The sequence below is a fragment of the Hemicordylus capensis genome, chromosome 4 (assembly GCF_027244095.1).
Source record: "Hemicordylus capensis ecotype Gifberg chromosome 4, rHemCap1.1.pri, whole genome shotgun sequence".
Classification (NCBI taxonomy): domain Eukaryota; kingdom Metazoa; phylum Chordata; class Lepidosauria; order Squamata; family Cordylidae; genus Hemicordylus; species Hemicordylus capensis.
In genome coordinates, this window is record NC_069660.1 from 259,643,965 (window position 1) to 259,664,677 (window position 20,713).

General features: G+C 44.4%; 1 protein-coding gene across 1 annotated transcript in view; it reads right to left on the reverse strand.

The window, feature by feature from the left end:
- LOC128322067 (transmembrane protein 68-like) overlaps nucleotides 1-14,195 on the reverse strand; it is a 33,204-nt gene extending 19,009 nt beyond the window's left edge. Inside the window, exons 1-2 of the mRNA XM_053242781.1 lie at nucleotides 13,971-14,195; nucleotides 1,484-1,805 (exon numbers count right to left, since the gene is read on the reverse strand). Of these exons, the coding sequence (XP_053098756.1) occupies nucleotides 1,484-1,802 (319 nt within the window). The 5' untranslated portion in view covers nucleotides 1,803-1,805; nucleotides 13,971-14,195. The remainder of the gene's footprint in view (nucleotides 1-1,483; nucleotides 1,806-13,970) is intronic.
- Nucleotides 14,196-20,713: the final 6,518 nt, after the last annotated feature.

A 20,713-nucleotide genomic window follows, 5' to 3' on the forward strand; every position in this document is an offset into this window, starting at 1 on the left:
TGTCTCCCTGCAGTCGTCTTTTTGAGGCTAAACTAAATAGCCTAAGCTACATGATCCTCTGCTTTCCCCTTTCTTTCTATCTTGTTACTGCAGCCAATACTCAATACCCAGTTGTTGTGTTGTACTGTTATAAAAATATATATACCCTTCTTTTCAAAAGTGCTTGCTTCCCAAATCTGCTTGGTTCCACGGGATACAGTGATGTCTCACTCCAGACCTAATCTGCAGTTTGGTGCTAACCTGGGCCCACTCTACCAGATGGATATTTGCAGCCATCCCCAGCCAATTAAACCGCTCAGAGACGTAAATTTTGGGCAGTATAAAAATATGTTTGTTTAATTAATTAATTACAAAGGAAAATCCCCCCCTAGCACCCAAATTATCCCAGCTTCAGTTTTCCAAAATTTCAGCCATGGACATGCAACCAGAGCAAAGGACATGAATCCGAGCAAGCACGATAACACCGCTACTAGTCTGTACTTGTTTATATAAGAAACAAATTTCACATATCAAAGTATATATTGCTCTGTAACCAAGAACTGATATTATGAGATAAGCATCAGTGGAGCACCATTCTAGGTACATTCTGTGATATGTTGTAGACTATGCAATCTGTGTAATAACCCAAGAGCACTACTGCCTTACCCTAAAGTACTACAGGTTGAGTATCCCTTATCTGAACTGCTTGGGATGAGAAGTGTTCCAGATTTTGGACTTTTCTGGATTTTGGAATATTTGCATAGTGTAATGAGATATCTTGTCCATGGAATCCAAGTCTAAACACGAAAGGTTTCTGTACACTGTTTTGTTTTGTTTTTAGGTTTTATTTAAAGTATAAAATAAATAAGCATTGAATTTACAATAACTACAGGTAGCTGTAAATGTAATGAAAACTAACTGCAAGAAAATTTTCTACACAATAATGTTGCTGGTCATGTCAGACTCAAACAGGGCATTTTAAATGGAGATGAAATTCAGATTTCATGTGAAAATAATGTTTTGTTGGTGCTGCGGGCGCATGCCATGGTGGTTTCCGGATTTTGGAGCATTCCCGATTTCAGATGTCCGGATTAAGGATAATCAACCTGTACTAAAATCACTATTAAAATGACAAAGTGACCTTTAGAGTGGTTACTGGTACAATTTAGTCTGCACACTGAGGGAAGCAACCACTGATTTAAAAAAAAAGGTAAAAACATAACATGCCCTCATGTATGCATGCCTTTGAATATACGCTAGAATGACCCTCTAGATCATGCAGTTTTTAAAAATTGATTTTGCCTGTCTAGATTTTTAGCCTGCATCAACCCTAAGACTCAGAGTAGGTAACATTACTCTTGAATAAGCATATGATATAGAATAAAATCCCACTTAAACATAGTTAAAACCAACATATCCTGATAACAAAATATATGCTGAATAAACCCTTTTGGAGACTACCATGTAATCAATTCTAAGCTTCAAAAAAGCCACATTTCCTTACCATGCCAAAATCTTGCAAATCTATCCCACAGGGTTGTTAGAATTAATCGTGCAGCATCCCACGTATTACTGGAATAAGGTTCTTTTAGATTATGAGTCCTCTGATAAATCAGGAGGAATAAAGCGGAGAGGTAGATAAAGAAGATCAGGCATAAAGGAATTACAAAAATTACTAGGAAGATCATCATCAGCACTACTAAACTGATAACCACATATAGAAGGTACTTAAGAAAAACAAATTCTTCCAAAGCAGATTCAAGGCAGTCCAAGTAGGTCATAGGTGTCTCGCCGGGTATGAAGCATTTACTCACACTACTCATCTCCTGTTCAAAGAAGAAGAAGAAGAAAGGCAGTGTGAAATTATTTTCATGGCAATCATAACATCTTCATCTTATTAAAAAACAACAACCCTAAGTTTTATTCTTACAAATGTCATTGTAGTAGGTTATAGAGCTAGCTATATAGAGAGCTATTTTGCTAAAGGTTTCACTCAATGTGTGCTGTCCTAGTGATGCCACTAAATGATCCTGCTCAAGTTCACCCGGATCTAAACTTGAGAAACTAATCATAAGCCTTACAACAACAACCAAGGAGAAGAAGATCTCAAGCAAAAGGTGGAGTTGATAGAAACAACTGAGTGGGGCTGTACAATATAAACATCAATATTGCATCAGGCTGTCTTCTGCAGTATGGGCAAATGTGCAAGGAACTATATGATGAAGCATCTAAAGGTATGTTGATTAATATTTTAATCAATAAAATATTTGATTAAATATTGATTTAAAAGGGGCAGGATTGGAACCCTCAGAGTTGGCTAATTACAGACCTGTCTCTAATCTTCCTTGGTTGGGAAAGGTAAATGAGCGAGTGGCTACTTATTAGCTCCAGGCAGTTCTGGATGACACAGATTATCTAGACCCTTTCCAAACTGGCTTTCGAGTTGGCTATGGGGACGAGACTGCCTTGGTCGGCCTGATGGATGATCTCCAATTGGCAATCAACAGATGGAGTGTGACTATGCTGATCCTTTTGGATCTCTTGGCAACTTTCGATACCATTGACCATGGTATCCTGCTGGGTCGCTTGAAAGAGGTGGGATTGGGTGACACTATTCTAAGTGGTTCTGTTCCTTCCTCTCTGGCAGATTCCAGATGGTGTCATTTGGAGACTGTTATTCTTCAAAGCGAGAGCTAAAGTGTGGAATTCAAAAAGGCTCCCTACTGTTTCCAATGCTTTTTAACACCTACATGAAGCCACTGGGAGAGATTCAGGAGGTTTGGTCTGGGATGCTATCAATATAGCCAGCATAGTGTAGTGGTTAGAGTGTTGGACTAGGACTGGGAATACCTGAGTTTGAATCCCCATTCAACCATGAAACTCACTGGGTGACTCTGGGTCAGTCATGTATCTCTCAGCCTAATCTACCTCACAGGGTTGTTGTGAGGATAAAAATAAGCATGTACACTGCTCTGAGCTCCGCGGAGGAAGAGCAAAATATAAATGTAATTTTTTAAAAAAATTAAAGTAAATATGCTAATGACACCCAGCTCTATTTCTCCATACCAAATCCATCAGGAAATGGCATGATCCCACTATGTGCCTGCCTGGAGGCGATAATGAGCTGGATAAGGGATAACAAACTGAAGTTGAATCCAAATAAGATGGAAGTACTGTCTGTAGTGGGTTGGGATCTGAGAGATGGTTTAGATCTTCCTGTTCTGGATGGGGTTACACTCCCCCTAAAAGATCAGATCCGTAGTCTGGGAGTGCTCCTGGATCCCAAACATTCCCTGGTTTCTCAGGTTGAGTCAGTGGCCAGGAGTGCTTTCTATCAGCTTTGGCTGATACTCCAGATACGTCCATTTCTGGAAACAAATTACCTTAAGACTGTGTTACATATAATGGTCACCTCTAGGCTTGACTGCTGTAATGCACTTTATGTGGGGCTGCCTTTGTACATAGTTCAGAAACTACAATTGGTACCGAATGCAGCAGCCAGATTGGTCTCTGGGTTTAGCTGAACCATATCAGGGCCGTAGCTAGGGGAGTGGGGGCCCATGTCCATTTCCCTGGTGGCCCCTCAGAGTGAGGGAGATAAGGAAGAAAATAGGGAGGGGTGGAACTGGGAGGGGGTGCTCAGGAGCTAGGGGGCCTGGGTTCTTTGAAATATAGCTACATCCCTGGACCACATAACACCAATTTTAAAAGAACTGCATTGGCTGCCAATATGTTTCCAAATGAAATACAAGGTGTTGTTTATTACCTATAATGCCCTCAACGGTTTGAATCCGGGGAATTTAAGAGAGTGCCTTCTCTGTCATGCACCCAGTTGCCAATAAGATCATCTTGAGAGATCCGGTTACAGTTGCCGCTGACTCATTTGTTGGCAACTCAGGACTGGGCCTTCTCTGTGGCTGCCCCGGGGCTTTGGAATAGGGATGTGCAAACTGGTTCAACCATTCGGGGTCAAACTGAACCACCCCCTGTTCAGTCTGACCCCAGACTGAACACCCCGCCACACACACACACAGAGTTCCGGCGGTTCGTGAATTTATTTATCTATTTTTTAATTATTATTTTTTTAAAAAGTTTAACCTTCTCCCCTTTGGGGGAGTTCCTTGGGGCAGCGGGGGGGTGCACGGAGGTCCCCCCCCCCGATTGCCTTCACTGTCACAGACAGTGGCCTATTCGGGCTTTCAAACTTCGGCGCGGTGGCCATTTGGGGCGCCACCGCACCTGCACAATTGGCCTCTCTGACTCTAGTCTGAGAGACATGGCATAACAGACAGTAGTAGTACTTCTCCAAATAGCCCTCGCTGCTCCCTGGAAGACACAGTTTAAAGAACCAACCCTTAGCAGTAAACTCGCTCCTCGCTGGGGCTTGTCCCTTGGCATCTTGGTAATAAATTGCCACAAAATGAATTCCATTGATTAAGTGGAATCAGTTCTCCATCTTGGAATTTAGCTTTCATCCGAGCCCAGGCAAACTGCTGTGTGAACCAAAGCTTGTGCTAGGAGTGGTTGGTGTCCATTTTGTTTTATTTTTTAATAATGTATATCATGTCTTATAAAATTCAGTATGGCTTACAATACAATTTAAAATCACAAAATAAAAAAATACCAAGAAGCATGCCAGATCAAATGCCAATGACAAAAACATGTTGGTGGGGGGAAAGAAAGAAATGAGAGAAGGCAGTAAAGGGCTGGATGAGGGATAACAAACTGAAGTTGAATCCAAATAAGACAAAACTACTTATTGTGGGGGGTCAGGATCTTAGAGATGGTTTAGATCTGCCTGTCCTTGATGGGGTTACACTCCCCATGAAAGATCATGTACATAGCTTGGGAGTGCTCCTGGACCCAAAACTCCCTCTGGTTTCTCAGGTTGAGATAGTGGCCATGAGCGTTTTTATCAGCTTCAGCTGATATGTCAGTTACACTCATTTCTGGAGATAAATTACCTTAAAATGGTAGTACATATGCTGGTGATCTCCAGGCTTGACTACTGTAATGCACTCTACGTGGGGCTGCCTTTGTACATAGTTTGGAAACTACAACTGGTACAGAATGTGGCAGCCAAGTTGGTCTCTGGTGTACAAAAGGACCATATAACACCAATTCTGAAAGAACTGCACAGGCTGCCAATATACTTCCAAGTGAAATACAAAGTGTTGGTCATTACTTATGAAGCCCTGAATGGCTTAGGTCTAGGGTATTTAAGAGACCACCTTCTTATTAAGATCATCTGGGGAAGTCCAGTTACAGTTGCTGCCCGATCATTTGAAGGCCTTGTCTGTGGCTGCCCCAGAGATTTGGAATGCACTCCCTGTCAAAATAAGAGCTTCTCCATCTCTGGTTTATTTTTAAAAGACGCTTAAGACACACCTGTTTTCTTAGGTTTTTAATTAAAATTAATTTTAAACTGTTTGTTTTTATCCTGTGAAATGTTTTTGTTTCATTCTGTGAATTGTTTTTATTTGTTTTTATTCTGTGAAAGTGTTTTAATTGTTTGTTTTTGTTTTTATATTGCAATTTGGATTGTGTACAATGCCTAGACATGTATATATCAGGCTGTCTATAAATATGATTTTAAAAACCAAACAAATAAATGCCTGCTGATAAGGGTGTGTATGAACCTAGGTTCAAGCACTGGTTCAGTGCCGAACTGGTTTGGACAAGGTCCAAACCAGTTTGGCACCATGGGGAGGGGAGTGGTTGATTTAAGAAAGAGGAGAGCAGGTCCTTACCTGTGCTCTGCCACCCTGCTGTGGTGGCTCTCATCCCAAGTACCCCCATGTAACACCAACACATGGTCTTACGCACATGGACACATGGCATTCACACATGGTGTCTGTCAGCATGGTGTAGCTGACCACACAAATGGCACCTGCACATGTGCGGATGCCATGTGTGTGCTGGCATCACGCAGGAGTACTTGGGATGAGCACTGCCCCAGCAGGAAGCTGCACGGAGTGGCAGAGAGCAGGTAAAGGACCTGCTCTCCTCTTTCTTAAAGCTCCTGCTCCCCACTCCACTCCCCGCAGCATCAAACCAGGCTTGAACCACGTTTTGTGCACACCCTTACCTGCTGAAACAAGCAAAAAAGTCTTTCCAAGATGGCAACCCCCCCCAGCAAAGATGGAGGCAACCAGATGTTCTGGAAGGCCTTCTCTTGCATGGTCACCACTTAAGCCTCCAAGGGAAGAGGCAGATGCAAGAGGGCCTTTCTGAAATTTCATATAGGATGGGTAAATTCATGTGAGAGGAGACAGTCCTTGACCCCAAACCATGAAGGTTTTAATAGTCAAACAGCACCTGGAGATACACTGGCAATTAGTGTAGCTGGAGCAAAACAGGAATTACATGGTCTAAGGATCACATCCTGGACTAGCTGAAATTTCTGAAGGGTTTTCAAGGGCACCTCCATGTTGAACTCATTACAGAAATCCAGGATTGGGTGTGAGGCTAGGACTAAATGAAACAGAAATTGATGTAGCTAGTACACTAGCCAAAGCTGTGAAAAGGCCTCCTGAGCCACAGCCAACACCACCCAGGAACAGTGCCAGGTCCAGGTGAACTCCCAAGTCATTAACCCAGTCCTTCAATGGGAGTGTAATCTCCATCATGAACAGGTTGATAGACCATCACAAAATCAGTAGTCTTCTTGATCAAAAGAGACTAAATCTCACCAGGATTCACTTCAGCTTCAGCCTGCATTCAGTCCTTTACTACCTCCAGGCACTGACTTTATAACATTAACCACCTTTCCTGCTGTGGAGGCTCGTTAAAGAACTCAAATGCGAAATGGCTGACCTTGCAAAAATATATAACTTATTTCTACAATCAGGTTCTGTACCAGAGGACTGTAAAATAGCCAACATAACACCGATTTTTAAGAAGGGATCCAGGGACACCTGGGAAATCACAGGTAGGTTAGCTTAACATCTGTTCCAGGCAAATTATGGAAAGCATTTTCATGGATAAAATGTTTAAGTATATAGAAGAACAGGCCCTACTGAGGGAGAACCAGCATGGCTTCTGCAAAGGTAAATCTTGCCTCAACAAACTTTTGGACTTCTTTGAGAGTGTCAGCATGTGTGTGGATAAAGGTGATCCAGTTGACATTGTATACCTGGACTTTTAAAAAGCTTTTGATAAAAGTTCCTTATCAAAGACATTTGAGAAAACTTAGAAGTCATGGGATAAGGGGATAGGTTTATGTGGAATGGTAACACTGACATTCAAAGCCCTAAATGACGTGGACCCCAAATACCTAAAGTAGCATCTCCTCCCATATAGACCTGCCCAGGTATTATGATCAGCTGGAGAAGCCGACCTGGTAGTGCCCTCAGTGGTTTGAGGGTTGGGGGCACTTGAGAGGGCCTTTCTCTGTGATAGCCCCCAGGTTATGGAATGACCTCCCTGCTGAGGTGCATCAGGCTCCTTCATTATATACTTTTTGACAATTGGTGAAGGCACACCTCTTTACCCTGGCCTTTGGCTCAAAGTAGGGTTGTTTTTTGCACTATGTTGTTTTAACCATTTATTTGGTTTCCATAGGTTAATGTTTTAGTATGTTGTTAATATTTTTTTCAGTTGCAATCTGCTCTCAGACCATGTGTTTTAGGGCAAGATATAAATGTAAATAAATAAATAATCAATCAATTTTGCTGGTATCTGTGTGGCAACCCTGTAAGGTGAGTCAGTCGACAGCAGATGGGAGAATGAAAGGGAGTAGCTTCCCTACAGTACCAATGAGCTCATGGTGGAATTAAGACTGGAACAGAGGTCTTTCTGCTTCATAGCTTAGCCTCTGAAATACCAGCTCTGCCGCGTTCATACCTGTCCCCGCCTGCCCTGAATGCATACTCTTTCCCAACCTGCATAGCTCTCCTCCAGTAAAATCATTTTTATAAGGTGTGCCTGTAAAAGAGTACCTTTGCCTCCCCATCATCAGCCTAGGTCACTCCCTTTTACCCCATCTCACTTCTCTTCCTTCTCAATCTCCAAGCTGAGCTGCTGAGCTTGGACAACAAGAGGAAGAGAGCCCTGAGGTTCCCGGCCAACATGCTGCTTCTTGTCCACCCGCCCTCCTTCTTTCCCTGTCTTGCCATTGCCCGGGAGGAGGAAATTAAGGTGAGCTACCCAGAAGCCTCCCTCCCTTCCATGAAAAAAATGAGAGAGCCAGGAAGGGAATGAGTAGCAAGGTTAAGCAACTTCTGATTCTCCACCACTAACTTCTCTGCTGCATGCTTGTGCATGTCTGTGAGGGACACATCACCAGCTTTGACAGCAGCAGGGGTGGGGGGAAATAGGGTATCCGATCTTGATTCAAGAAGCAAACCCTCATTTATAACATTGTTTCCTATGGGACAATTGGTTCTGAGTTAAGACATTTCAACCTGAAACACCAATTTCAGAAACCAATTGCACTGTAAGCCTGAGGATTCCCTGTATTAATGTTTCTATGCCACTTTTTCTCCTCAAAAGCAACTCCCAAAGTGGCATCCAATCGGAATTCAAAAATAAACAACAAATCCTTCTCATGGCAGTGACACTAACTCTCTTAAGGGCACCATACTCTGCACCATTATCTGGGAGCAAGCCCTACTGAATACAACATAACCTATTTCTGAGAATAACCTGCACAGGATCGTGTAAGAAGGTTACTGAGGGTGGAAGCCTCAGTTACCTCTGACAACCCACTCCATGAGAAGAAGGTACACTACACAAGCACCCCTCTTTCCCCAATGCTGATTCTCTGGGTGGGGAGGGGAAGGCTACTGTCACCAACACTTTGCTGTTGGTGAAGGGAGGAGAGAGAGAAAGTGCTGCCCCCTAACTCACGTTAGATAGAAAGAGGGGGGCACATTTTCAGGGTGGAGAGGTGCAGGCTCTTCTGCAGCAGGATTCCTGCCCCTCCTCCCTCATAACTGGGGAGGAAGAGGTAATTCCTGTTTTAAGCCCCCTTTTCCCTTGAGGTTTTTTTGGGGGGGAGGGGACACACAATTAATTCTCAGCCAGGTTTCACTACTCCAGTTGGTGTTGCTTCCTGGGAGTGGAGAAGAGTAAGAGTACTAGTGGCTTCCCCAGATTAAACAGTAACGTATAGGGTGACACATTCAGCTGTTTCAAAATCCAGCATCCTCTAGCTGTTTCTCGAAGCACGGATATGTACTATCAGGTATCTCTTGATAAAAGCTGCACTAAGTTATTTGCACAGCTAAACAGCTATATATGGCAACCCTGAAGAAGAAACCACACAACATCCAACTGGGTTTATATGCAAGCAGAAATCACAAGGAGCCTTGGAGGGTTTGTTTTGTTTTGACAATGCAAAATATCACCAACCTCTGGAGGCTGACACAAGTAAGTGGGGTTGTGTAAACATTTCCAGAAACTAGCACTTTTTGCAAAATAATGAAATTCACACTGCTGCCCCACCATCCATAACTTTGCAAATCAACCACTAGAAGTCACTTCCTGATACTGACAACACTTCAGCATTATGAGGCAATGTGGCGTAGTGGTTAGAGTGTTGGACTAGGATCAGGGAGACCGGAGTTCAAATCCCCACTCAGCCATGAAACTCACTGAGGCTCTCCACATGAGCGGGCCAAGCCTGCTCTCCCTGCACACAAGCACCCACAGAACCCTGGGCGGCCAGATCGGCCACCCACACAATTACCGGCTCCATCACAGAGCCAGTAGGGCCTGTGGGGATCAGGGTCCCCCCAGCCCCCGGAAGTCCCAGGATGCCCTATGTGAGTGTGCTGGGCATTCTGGGGAGACCCCCAAGACCAGGAGGCTTGTTTTGACCTCCTGGTGGGGGTCTCCTCATGAGTCTCCATGGCGCGGAGCCATGCCGTGGCGACTCACGATCGCCAAAATGGGGTTAGCAGAGCGCTCGCTCCACTAACCTCATTTAAGGGGTGGGGGATGCTAACCGCCAGGAGCCAAGCAGCCCCTGGTGGTTCACACAACCACAGGAAAGTGGGCTGGGCTCCCTTAGCCCGCTTTCCTGCAGTCATGAGAACAGCCTCACTGGGTGACTCTGGGCCAGTCATGCATCTCTCAGCCTAACCTACCTCACAGGGTTGCTGTGAGGACAACTATAATCATGTACACCACTCTGGGCTCTTCGGAGGAACAGTAGGATATAAATGTAATAAATAAACTAAACAAGTTATTCCCTCCCCTCCATGCTGGGCTAAGGAGTAACCTATCAGCTAGTGAACAATTTCTTCCTGCCAACCCTCAATTTGCTCACCTTGCAGTTCTGCGTGGGAGCAGCTATTCCCTCTCCATTCTCCCTCTCTCTTCCCCCCACCGCCCGCTTAAGCCTGCTGTGCTTCCCTCTCCTGCTGATGCCCCCTTCCCTCTCTGGTCTCTGAATGGCGGCAGCAGCTCAGCAGGCTTTCCTCCCAGCCCTAGCAACACACAGGCAGAAAGTGATGCTTGTGGCAGGGCAGGTGGGGTCCAGGGGCACAGACTGTTCAATTTCCCGGGGGGGGGGGCACAGACTAAACCTGGGACGGACATAGGCATATTCATCTGTAGCTATTCATTATTTGTATTTCTAGAAATCACCCCTGATCAAGAACTGATCACATGCTTTTTAAAACAGAATATATATTTTCGCTCTGGAAATTGAAGCCCACAATCTAAAATAAAAAAATCAGGAAACTTGTTACATGGATTAAAACAAAGTAATTATTATAGTTAAAGCATCAAAGAGTAGATAATTACAGAGAGCATCAATGAGAAGAAATGCATTCAGTCTGCTAGAATTATTTCACACTGAATGTATTACTTCTGATTGGTGCTGCCTGGATGAACTCATTAGCTTTAATGTTAAGATTCATCTCCCAAATTATCTCCTTATGTCCATGTAAAACAGCCAATTGTGAGCTTGTCTTGCCCCTTGCTTGACCACAGGAAGATTTTTATCTTACAAAGGCATGAGAATGACCTTTCTGATGTACATGATGAAAGAAACAGGATAGCATAGCCTAATTTTAATCAGCTATGTCAGTTCTGGTAGTAGTTATCGCAGATGCTTGCCTTCTCACTCAGAAAATCAGCTACATCCTGAAGAGCTTTCCACTCCCTTGTGATATTAAGTTAATACCTGAAGAGCATAACTTTCACTCCCTTGCAATATCCACCAGCATATCTCTCAGTTGGAAGCACTTGAATTCAGACAAGAGCAGGTCTGGGAAGGAGAGCCAGTTTTATGCTAGCAAACATGAATTGTGCCTTTTGCTAAGCACAGTCTGCCTTGGTTTGCATTGGGAGTCTACATGTGAGTGCTGTAAGATATTCTCCTCAGGGGAGGGGGGCATAGCTTAGTAGAAGAGCACCTGCAACCTTACATGCAGACGATCCCAGATTCAGTCCTGGCATCTCCAGGTAGAGCTGGGAAAGACTCCAGCCTGAAACCTTAGTGAGCTGCTGCCAGTCAGAATAGACAATACGGCACTAGATGGACCAATGTTCTGACGTGGTACATAGCAGCTTCCTATGGGGATGGGACCATAGCTCATTGGCACAACATCTGTTTAAAGCTTTCTCCAAACAGAGCTGGGAAATACTCTTGCCCGAAACCTTGGAGAGCTGCTACTGTTCATAAAAATCAATGGGCTACCTTTGCGGGGGTGGCAACCAGAAAGAGAGCTCTTGATCTGTGGCTAAGAATTCAGAATGCTGCTAAGGACACCAGAACTAGAGTGAGGCTGGCCAGAATTTTGAAATTAATCCAGTTTGGAAGACCATAGAATACAACAACTAAAACTTGACATTAGCGTGCCCACCTTTTGTACAAATTATCTCCCTCCTCAGTCTGGGTTGTTTTGGGAAACAGTTTTCTAACCATCACCAAACTTGCTTTCACATTGTTTGTGAGACTAGCTTTGCATTGCAGAAGAGAGATCCAGCCAAAGAGCTAAGTTGAAAAGCACAGAGAGTCAAAGCAGCAGAGAGATCATCTGACTGCTAAAGAAGCAGAGCTGTACCTCCTTATTTACTTGGGGTTTTTAAATCACTTGGATATTTCCTATCTCCTGCCCCCTGCCCCCCTCATTCTTCCCTTTGCTGCTTGCTCAATTGTCCTTAACTTGTGGGGTGGGAGGGATGATGGCTTGGAATATGTTGGCATCAGGCATGGCCCTCCCCATTCTCTTCCCATCAGTGCAATCCTAGAAGGCATTCTAGGAAAGGCATTCTTGGATGATCCTGCTCTTCCTCCAAGGAGCTCAGATCAGATACATGGTGATTTTCACAACAACCCTGTGAGGTAGGTAACACTAAGAGATAAGTGACTGGCCCAGAGTCACCCAGTGAGTTTCATATCTGGAAGGGGATTTGAACTTGGGTCTACCCAGCCCTACTCCAGTACACTAACCACTATACCACACTGGCTCTCTAAGCTGCAAATTTAACACTGCCCACACGCTTTGACATATACTTTTTGTAATCTTCTCCTTATGTATTTAATTCTGGGGAGAATTATCATTAAACTTCTTAAGAAAAAACTTTAAAAGTAGCATAGCATGACTGTTTTTACCTACATATTTATTTGCTGGCTTATTACAAATTAAACAGGTCTTTAATTTAAACAGGTTGGCTTGCTACAAATTAAGTGATTTAATTTGTAGGTTGGAGACATAGTAGAACTGGAAAAGGTGCAGAAGAGGGTAACCAAGATGATCAGGGGCCTAGAGCACCTTTATTATGAGGCAAGGCTACAACACCCGGGGGGGGGGGTTAGAAAAAAGACGACTGCATGGGGACATGATAGAGGTCTATAAAATCTTGTATGGTGTGGACAAAGTGGACAGAGAGAAATTCTTCTCCCTCTCACATAACACTAGAACCAGGAGTCATCCCATGAAATTGATTGCCAAGAAATCTAGGACCAGCAAATGGAAGTCCTTTTTCACACAACGCATAATCCACTTGTGGAATTCTCTGCCACAAGATGCAGTGACAGCCAACTACCTGGATGGCTTTAAGAGGGGTTTGGATAACTTCATGGAGAAGAGGTCTATCATCAGCTACTAGTCAGATTGCTATAGGCCACCTCCAGCCTCAAAGGCAGGATGCGTCTGAGTACCAGTTGCAGGGGAGTAACAACAGGAGAGAGGGCATGCCCTCAACACCTGCTTGTAGGCTTCCAGTGGCATCTGGTGGGCCACTGTGTGAAACAGGATGCTGGACTAGATGGGCCTTGGGCCTGATGCATCAATCTGTTCCTATGAGATGGCTCTTAGTAAGTGTGTACACATACAAGTGTACACACTTGTGCACATGGTGCTGTAAAAGTCTCAAAGTGATTTACATAGCAAAAGGTATAAGAAAAATGATGCTCTACTCCAAAGAAGCTAACAGTCTTAAAACAAACTCACCCGCTCACTCAAACTATTTATACAGTATATCATCAGTCAATAGGATTCTGTAATCATGTGAAATGCTAAGGAGGCCCCACGCATGCTAATTCACCACAAACCCGGCACCCCACTAGGGGCAGCCCTTCAAGTGTCCTTGTACTGGTGGCTGGGTGGCTATCTTTCCACACCAGGAACACTGATGGGCATGTTTTCTGCAGTAAGTCCAATGAAGCTGGCAGTAGGACTTTCACTAGTGGTAGCAGCAGCACGAGGGTGGGGGGAGGATCCCCCCGCAGAAAATCCTGGAGGGAGTTTGAACCTCGCCACTCCCCGAAGTTTACACCCCTGGAGTTGGGCAGTGGGCCGGTGGACATGACAGGTAGGTATGCGCTTTGTGAATACGCTTAATGGAGCCTCCCATGGTTCGGCAAAAGAGTGAACTGGGGGCAGCGGCAGGATACGTGCCTCTTGTGCCATCCCCTGAAGCTGGCTTTGCAGCCTGAGTCTACTCTAACTCTGAGCGCCGCCCTCCACCTGCCTATCTAAGCGTGCCCGTAGAGCTCAAGTGCGCGCCAGTCAGGCCTCCCTTTCGGCTCTCACCGTGATTTGCGCGCGTCCGCTCGCTCGCTCACTCCGGAATACAGCAGCAGTGGGGGCAAGGAAGAAGCACTCTCATCTAGCTCCAGCTTCGACGGCAGTATCGCCTGTAGCCTTTCTCCGAATGAATGAATGAAAGAAAGAAACGAAGGAGGATTTCCTCCAGCTCCTCGTTCAGGAGGCGGGTGGTTTCCACCCTCACCTTCCTCATGCAGTCTCAGCAGCATTACGTCTAAAAACCACACCTCCAGATCTCGGGAGTACTATTGGCTTTAGCTTCTGTCTCTCGTGAGCAAAGCGCAGAGATACAGCGGGCCTCTTGAATAGAGTGAACTTTATGCGAGGGTTTTGAATTCCGAGAAAGGCGGAAGGCACTAAAAAAGCAAATCCTAATGCACGGGCTGGAAGAAAGTGCTACTCGAGGGAAGGGGTGGGAGAATCGCAGCGGTCACAGCACACAGCTTTAATTGGTATTGTGTGTTTTTCTCCTCTTTTTCAGGTGCGCGGGCGGGTTATTGGTATTATTACTGCAGCTTCAGTTCTAAGTTCGCTTGATATGAAGCATCATTGGTTTGTATATGGGGACTTTGTTCTGAATTGAGACCTGTTTAGGCTCAGGCTGAACGTTTCTCACAATGTGACACTAAATAGGGTTTTGAGTATCGCACTGTTTGTGGGCATCTTGCTGCAGGACTGAAAGTCAAAGAGGGTTACCTTAGTTACTTCATAGACAGGAGGTGCTAAGATACTTCTTAGCCAGAAATATTGTTGTTGGGTTTGAAATATGTGAAATGCAAAAACTGAATATCATGTATAAAAAGGCTTTTGTGCTCAGACTGTGCTACTATTTAGGTTGGCATATGCTGTTGGCCTTAAACTGGAAGTAAGGTTTTGCAATGTTACTAGTACAGAGTAGAATCAGCTGGTATACTCGCGATGAAATATGCATGATGACAAACCTGCAACAATGCTCCTTTGAAGACCGTGTGTGTGTGTGTGTGTGTGTGTGTGTGTGTGTGTGTAAATCCCAAGAAGTTTTTGTCAACAACCTTGTCCTGGAATCAGCTGAGGGGGCCAAGGAACAGTCTTTCAGGGTTTTGGTGGCCCGGAGGACTAGGAGTGGCTCCCACTCGGGGGTGGATGGGTGGCATGATTCACCAGCTCAGAACTTTGGTGACTTGAGTTTGGGGTGGGTCGGGCCCCTCCCCCCTCAGTGGGGTGAAGCCTCATGGTGAGAGGAGGTCAGGACATGGCAACTGACTGAATCAATACCCGGCCCTTCATCCTGGTGTGGGATGGCCCTCACTAGAAGGTGGCCACCACACAGGAGGAGTACCCACACTCTGGTTAGTTACGGACCTGGTTGCAAGTTTATCTGCTGTAAATTAATTAAGTGGCCCTAATTTACTCCAGCTAAGCATGTCCTGTCTTCATTGGGATCTGGGAGTGCAATGCTGCTCCCCACCGCTGTGCCCATGTGATTACGTGGGGGCAGGGTTGTGCCGCCGAAGCAAGCACATCAGCTGCCAGCAAAGGCCCCCCCACATGGCCAGTGCCGGCCAATCGGAAGAGGGGACGGGGGAAATCTTGCCCGGCAGCTGCCATTTTGTTCAGTCTCCCAGCAGCCAGACACCTGCCCACCCACCCAATACTCAGTGAGGGATAGCCTGTGGGGACCAAGTAGGAATTTTTTGGTTCGTGCCAGATTGGCTTTAGGTGCGGCCTTCCCCCCCCCCCCCCCCGCGTACTTCTCACTGAGGCTTTGTAGTCAGGTTGCAGGCAGGCATAGTAGAACAACTGGTCACTTGGCAGGAGAGTACAGCTGTTGGGTAGGTAGATTCAGTATCGGTGTTCAGCTGGAGTGCCATTAATTGTGAATGTTTAGACTAAACAAGATGCTCCCAGAAATTATATACAGTTGCTGTGTTATAGTAACATGGCTATTTTTAGTTTATTTTTGTAAACAGTACAATACATTCACAATTGCTGCCTTAGTCTTGTTTCTGATGCTTACAAAATCGATCTAACAGAGCTCTTAATATGTTTCCAGGGATTTTTTGGTGCCTGATTATTAAGGTTTCTATTGCAGTTTTTGTCTGAAATGAAATAAATAAATGTTTATAGATCTCTCATAACAGAGCGAGAATGAATAGCACACTTCATATAATAAAAGTATATTCATCAAATATTTAGACTTAACTTTGGCATAAGATTAAGGCTTCAAGCAAGTTGTGTTTAAATATAGTTTTGTAAATATTAATTTCTTTTCTTTTTTTACACACACATACCTGAGAATGGGAGGTGTAGTGCTTACACTATATATGAAGAGTTGACTGCCTTTCCTGGAAAGTAGGGAGTGGGAATATTTGGGAGGGCACTGGGAATCTTAACAATGTTTAGACTGTCTTGATTCCTCTGACAAGAGAAACAGAACCACCCAGTTCTGTAATGTCCCAGACAAACTCTTACATAACTTCACTCTTACAATAAAGTTATATACAAGACTGCTGTGCAAATAGGCTCCTGGACAGTGCCTTGCCTCTTCACCCAGTTTGTAGTCAGTCCAGCATTGCTTTAAAAAAAAAAAAGTGCATAGTATCACAGCAGAAGAACTGTTACTAGCGGCCTTGCCAGCCATATGGATATTTTGCACTAGTACCTCTGACATGGATTGACTACTGTTAGGAGTAGAAAGCTGCATCTTGTAATGACTCAGAAACCTTGTACTTTGTGGCATTCAGGCAGCATCACACCAGTTCTGAGGACCAGTATCCAAATCCTTGCCATTTTTGTTGCTTGCTTTACATTATTTATTTTATTTTTTACATTTTATATCCCAGTCTTCCTCTCAGGAGCCCAGAGCGGTGTACTACATATTTAAGTTCTCTCCTCACAACAACCCTGTGAAGTAGGTTAGGCTGAGAGAGAAGTGACTGGCCCAGAGTCACCCAGCAAGTATCATGGCTGAATGGGGATTTGAACTTGGGTCTCCCTGGTCCTAGTTGGGCACTCTAACCACTACACCACACGGGCTCCTTATTAATTAAGTTGCTTGTGTTCTAAAGTGGCTGCCTATTCCCCATTGTTAGATAATCTACTCCTCAAAAGTGTACGTGTCCTCCATCTTGAATTGGGGTGGATGAAAAAACTACACCACTGAGGTAGCCCTGTGTGTTACTCACTACAACTGTACCCAATTTGGTTCATATTGGTTGAGGCGTTGCAAAGTTGATGGGGGGTGGACACACTCACGGACAGACAGACACACACACACACACACACACACACACACACACACAGACAGACAGACAGAATGCCGGGTGATATCAAAAATACAGCAGCCATAAAAACTGTGTGTGTGGGGGGGGGATACAGCAATTTTTACAAAATAAAAATCAATAAAACAATTTTAAAATATTTTAATTAAAAGCCTGAGATAGCAGGTGGTCTTTCCCCCCTTTCCTTTCCTTTTTAAGGCAGCCAGAGTTGGAGACGCTCTTATTGTACATTCCAAAGCACTGGGGCAGCCATAGAGAAGACCCAGTCCTGAGTGACCACCAAACAAGATGGTGGCAATCTTAACCAGACCTTCCCAGTGTTGGAAATTCTCTGTGGTGAGAGAATCCCTTTTTCAATATAGCAGAGTGCACAGAGGCACAAACACAGCGGATTTAGTTATGCATGCATGTGTGCTAAGAGTAAAGTAACTTGGAGCCAATTGCTAGTTTCAAATCAATATAAAAGGCATTTATTAAGGAACTCCATTCTAGATAGGAAAGTGAGGATTTAGGATCTCTAATCTATCTATCTAAATGGATGCAGATGGATTCACCATCTTCTCTGCACATATGGTGCAGGGCAAGAGACTTGCCATGTTGCAAGGTCAACAGCCAGGTAGGAAGAGAGAGAAGGAGGAAGGAAGTTGAATCCCCTAAGATTAGCAATCTACATTTCAAAGGGATAGCATCAGAGCAGCAGGAAGTGATGACCAAATGTCTTTGACCTTCTAGCCCTCTGACTTACTAGTCTGTCCTCCACTGTCTGAGGCAAAGAGACAGCGCAAAGTCCTTTCCTTCCAACACCCCCTCTCGTTGTCTCGTGACTCAGTTCACAATATTCATTTTCTCTCTCAGCTTTTCAAAGCAGGGTCTTGGTAGTGGCTTAGTGAGTAAGTCTGCGAGCATTTCATTTGTCGGGCAGTAGAGCAACTTGATTAGTCCATCTTTCTGCAGACTTCTCACTACATGGTACTTCACATCAATATGTCTGGTACTCCTCTTTACATCTTCTTGTTTGGAGAGTTGAATGCAGCTTTGGTTGTCTTCATACACTGGTATGGGCTGTGGTACATCTGTACCTAGGTCCTTCAGTAGTTGACACAGCCATTGTATCTCGTGACAGCCCTGTGCAGCTGATACATATTCCGCTTCAGTGGTTGATGATGCTACTATGTCTTGTTTTCTGCTTGACCAGCTTATCGCTCCATCTCCATAGAAAATTATGTGACCACTGGTGGATTTCCTGTCTGTTATATCTCCACCCCAGTCTGCATCTACGTATGCTTCTAGTTTTGGTTCACTATTAGCTGGCAGCTTGAGCTTAAAGTGTGCAGTACCCTTTAGGTACCTAACAAGTCTTTTCATTGCATTCCAGTCCTTGACTGTTGGTGATGCAGTCTTTCTACAAAGTAAACCAACTGCTGTACTAATATCTGGCCTAGTGAGTGTACTAATGTATAAAAGCTTACCCAATGCTTCACGATATCTATGGTTGTCAGATAGTGGCTCAGTTTGATCTTCTTGCTTTATGTAGTTCACTTCCATTGGAGTTGGTGTAGGATTTGCATTTTCCAGTCTGAGCAAGTTTATCAAGTCTTTAATTTTCTGTTCTTGGTTGATCAGGAAACTTCCATCTTTCTCTCTTTGTACTTGAATGCCCAAGTAGTGTGCAATGTTGCCAAGTTGCTTGACTTCCACTTCTTTGTTCAGATGATCCATTATTTCCTTGCTGTCATCTGGATTTTCATAGGCAAAAATCAAATCATCAACATACGCCAAAATGTAAGTCCATTTCCCATCTCTGCATCTCGTGTACAGGCAGGGATCAGCTTCACTTCTTTTGAAGTTTGCTTGAAGCAGCATATCATTCAGTTTTATATTCCATGCTCTGGCAGCTTGTTTTAAACCATAAATGCTCTTTTGCAGTTTGCATACATAGTCCTCTTTGCCTTCCTGTAAGAAACCTGGTGGTTGTTGCATGTAAATGTCCTCTTCTAGTTCACCATGCAAGAATGCAGTTTTCACGTCTAGGTGCTCAACATGCATTCCTTTGCTAGCAGCAATACTTAACAGAGTCCTTACTGTGGTATGTTTAACCACTGGTGCAAAGGTTTCATCATAATCTTCTCCATATTTTTGTGAATATCCTTTTGCTACTAATCTGGCTTTGTAGCGCTGAATCTCACCATCAGCATCATGTTTGAGTTTGAAAACCCATTTGCAGCCAATAACTTTTCTTCCTTGTGGTAACTTAGTAAGAGTCCAGGTTTTGTTTTTCTGTAGAGCCTCAAGCTCTTCAATTGCAGCCTGTTTCCACTTCTGGGCTTCTGGTTGTGGTAGCTGGGATATTTCCTCCCATGATGAAGGTTCTGGTTGTTCCGCTGTTCTTGCGAGGTAGGACAGCCTCGGAGCTGGAACACCTCTGTTTGAGCGCGTTGATCGCCTCACCTCACCCTCTGTGGTCTCTTCTATCACCTCAGGTGCGTCTGGTGGATCGCTGGGGGTCTCTGTGTCAAGTGTGGTTGGATCTGGATCTGCTGTCTCCTCCTCCTCCTCAGTTCCTCTGAGATCAGGAAGCATAATCCAGTCATCAGGGTGCTTGGTCTGGTTGCTTGCTTCAGTGTAGGCCCCCTCTGAAGGTGTAGCTCTTTCATCCTCTTCAAAACACACTGCTCTGCTTATGGTTATCCTGTTGGTGTCAGGATCCAGAATTCTGTAGGCTTTGGATTGTGCTGCGTAGCCTACAAAAATCCCTTTTGTGGCCCTAGGCCCTAACTTAGTCCTTTTTTCCTTTGGGATGTATGAGTAAGCCGTGCTTCCAAAGACACGCAGATGCGTCATGGACGGCTTATGACCATGCCAAAGTTCATAAGGTGTTGTTTCAATAGGTTTTGTGTTCATTCTGTTGTGTATGTATGTAGCAGTCATGATGCCTTCTCCCCAGAATTTCTGTGGGAGGTGTGCGTCAGCAAGCATGCATCTTACCATGTCCAGTAGAGTTCTGTTCATTCTTTCTGCGATTCCATTTTGGGGCGGGCAGTAAGGCACCGTAGTTTGATGCACAATTCCATGTTCTCTCAAGAACTGCTGTGTAGCATTGGACATGTATTCTCCTCCATTGTCTGTGCGCAGGATCTTTGGCTTCCAGCCAAATTTGTTGCTTGCCATCGCCACATATTGTTTTAATTTCTCCAGCATCTCTGATTTTTCCTTCAGTAAATAAACACACGTGTATCTTGAGAAATCATCTGTTATAGTTAGAAAATATTTATGATTACCTATGGTTGCTGGTAGTGGTCCAGATATGTCACTGTGGATCAGATCCAAGGGTCCTTTCGTCTTCCTTTCACTCTGCTTTGGGAATGGCTTGTTTACTGCTTTGAACTCGAGACAAGAAACACAGTTAGTTACAGTGTCACATGGTACAAAATCAATGCCATTAGCTAATCCCTGTTCCTTCATGTTTTG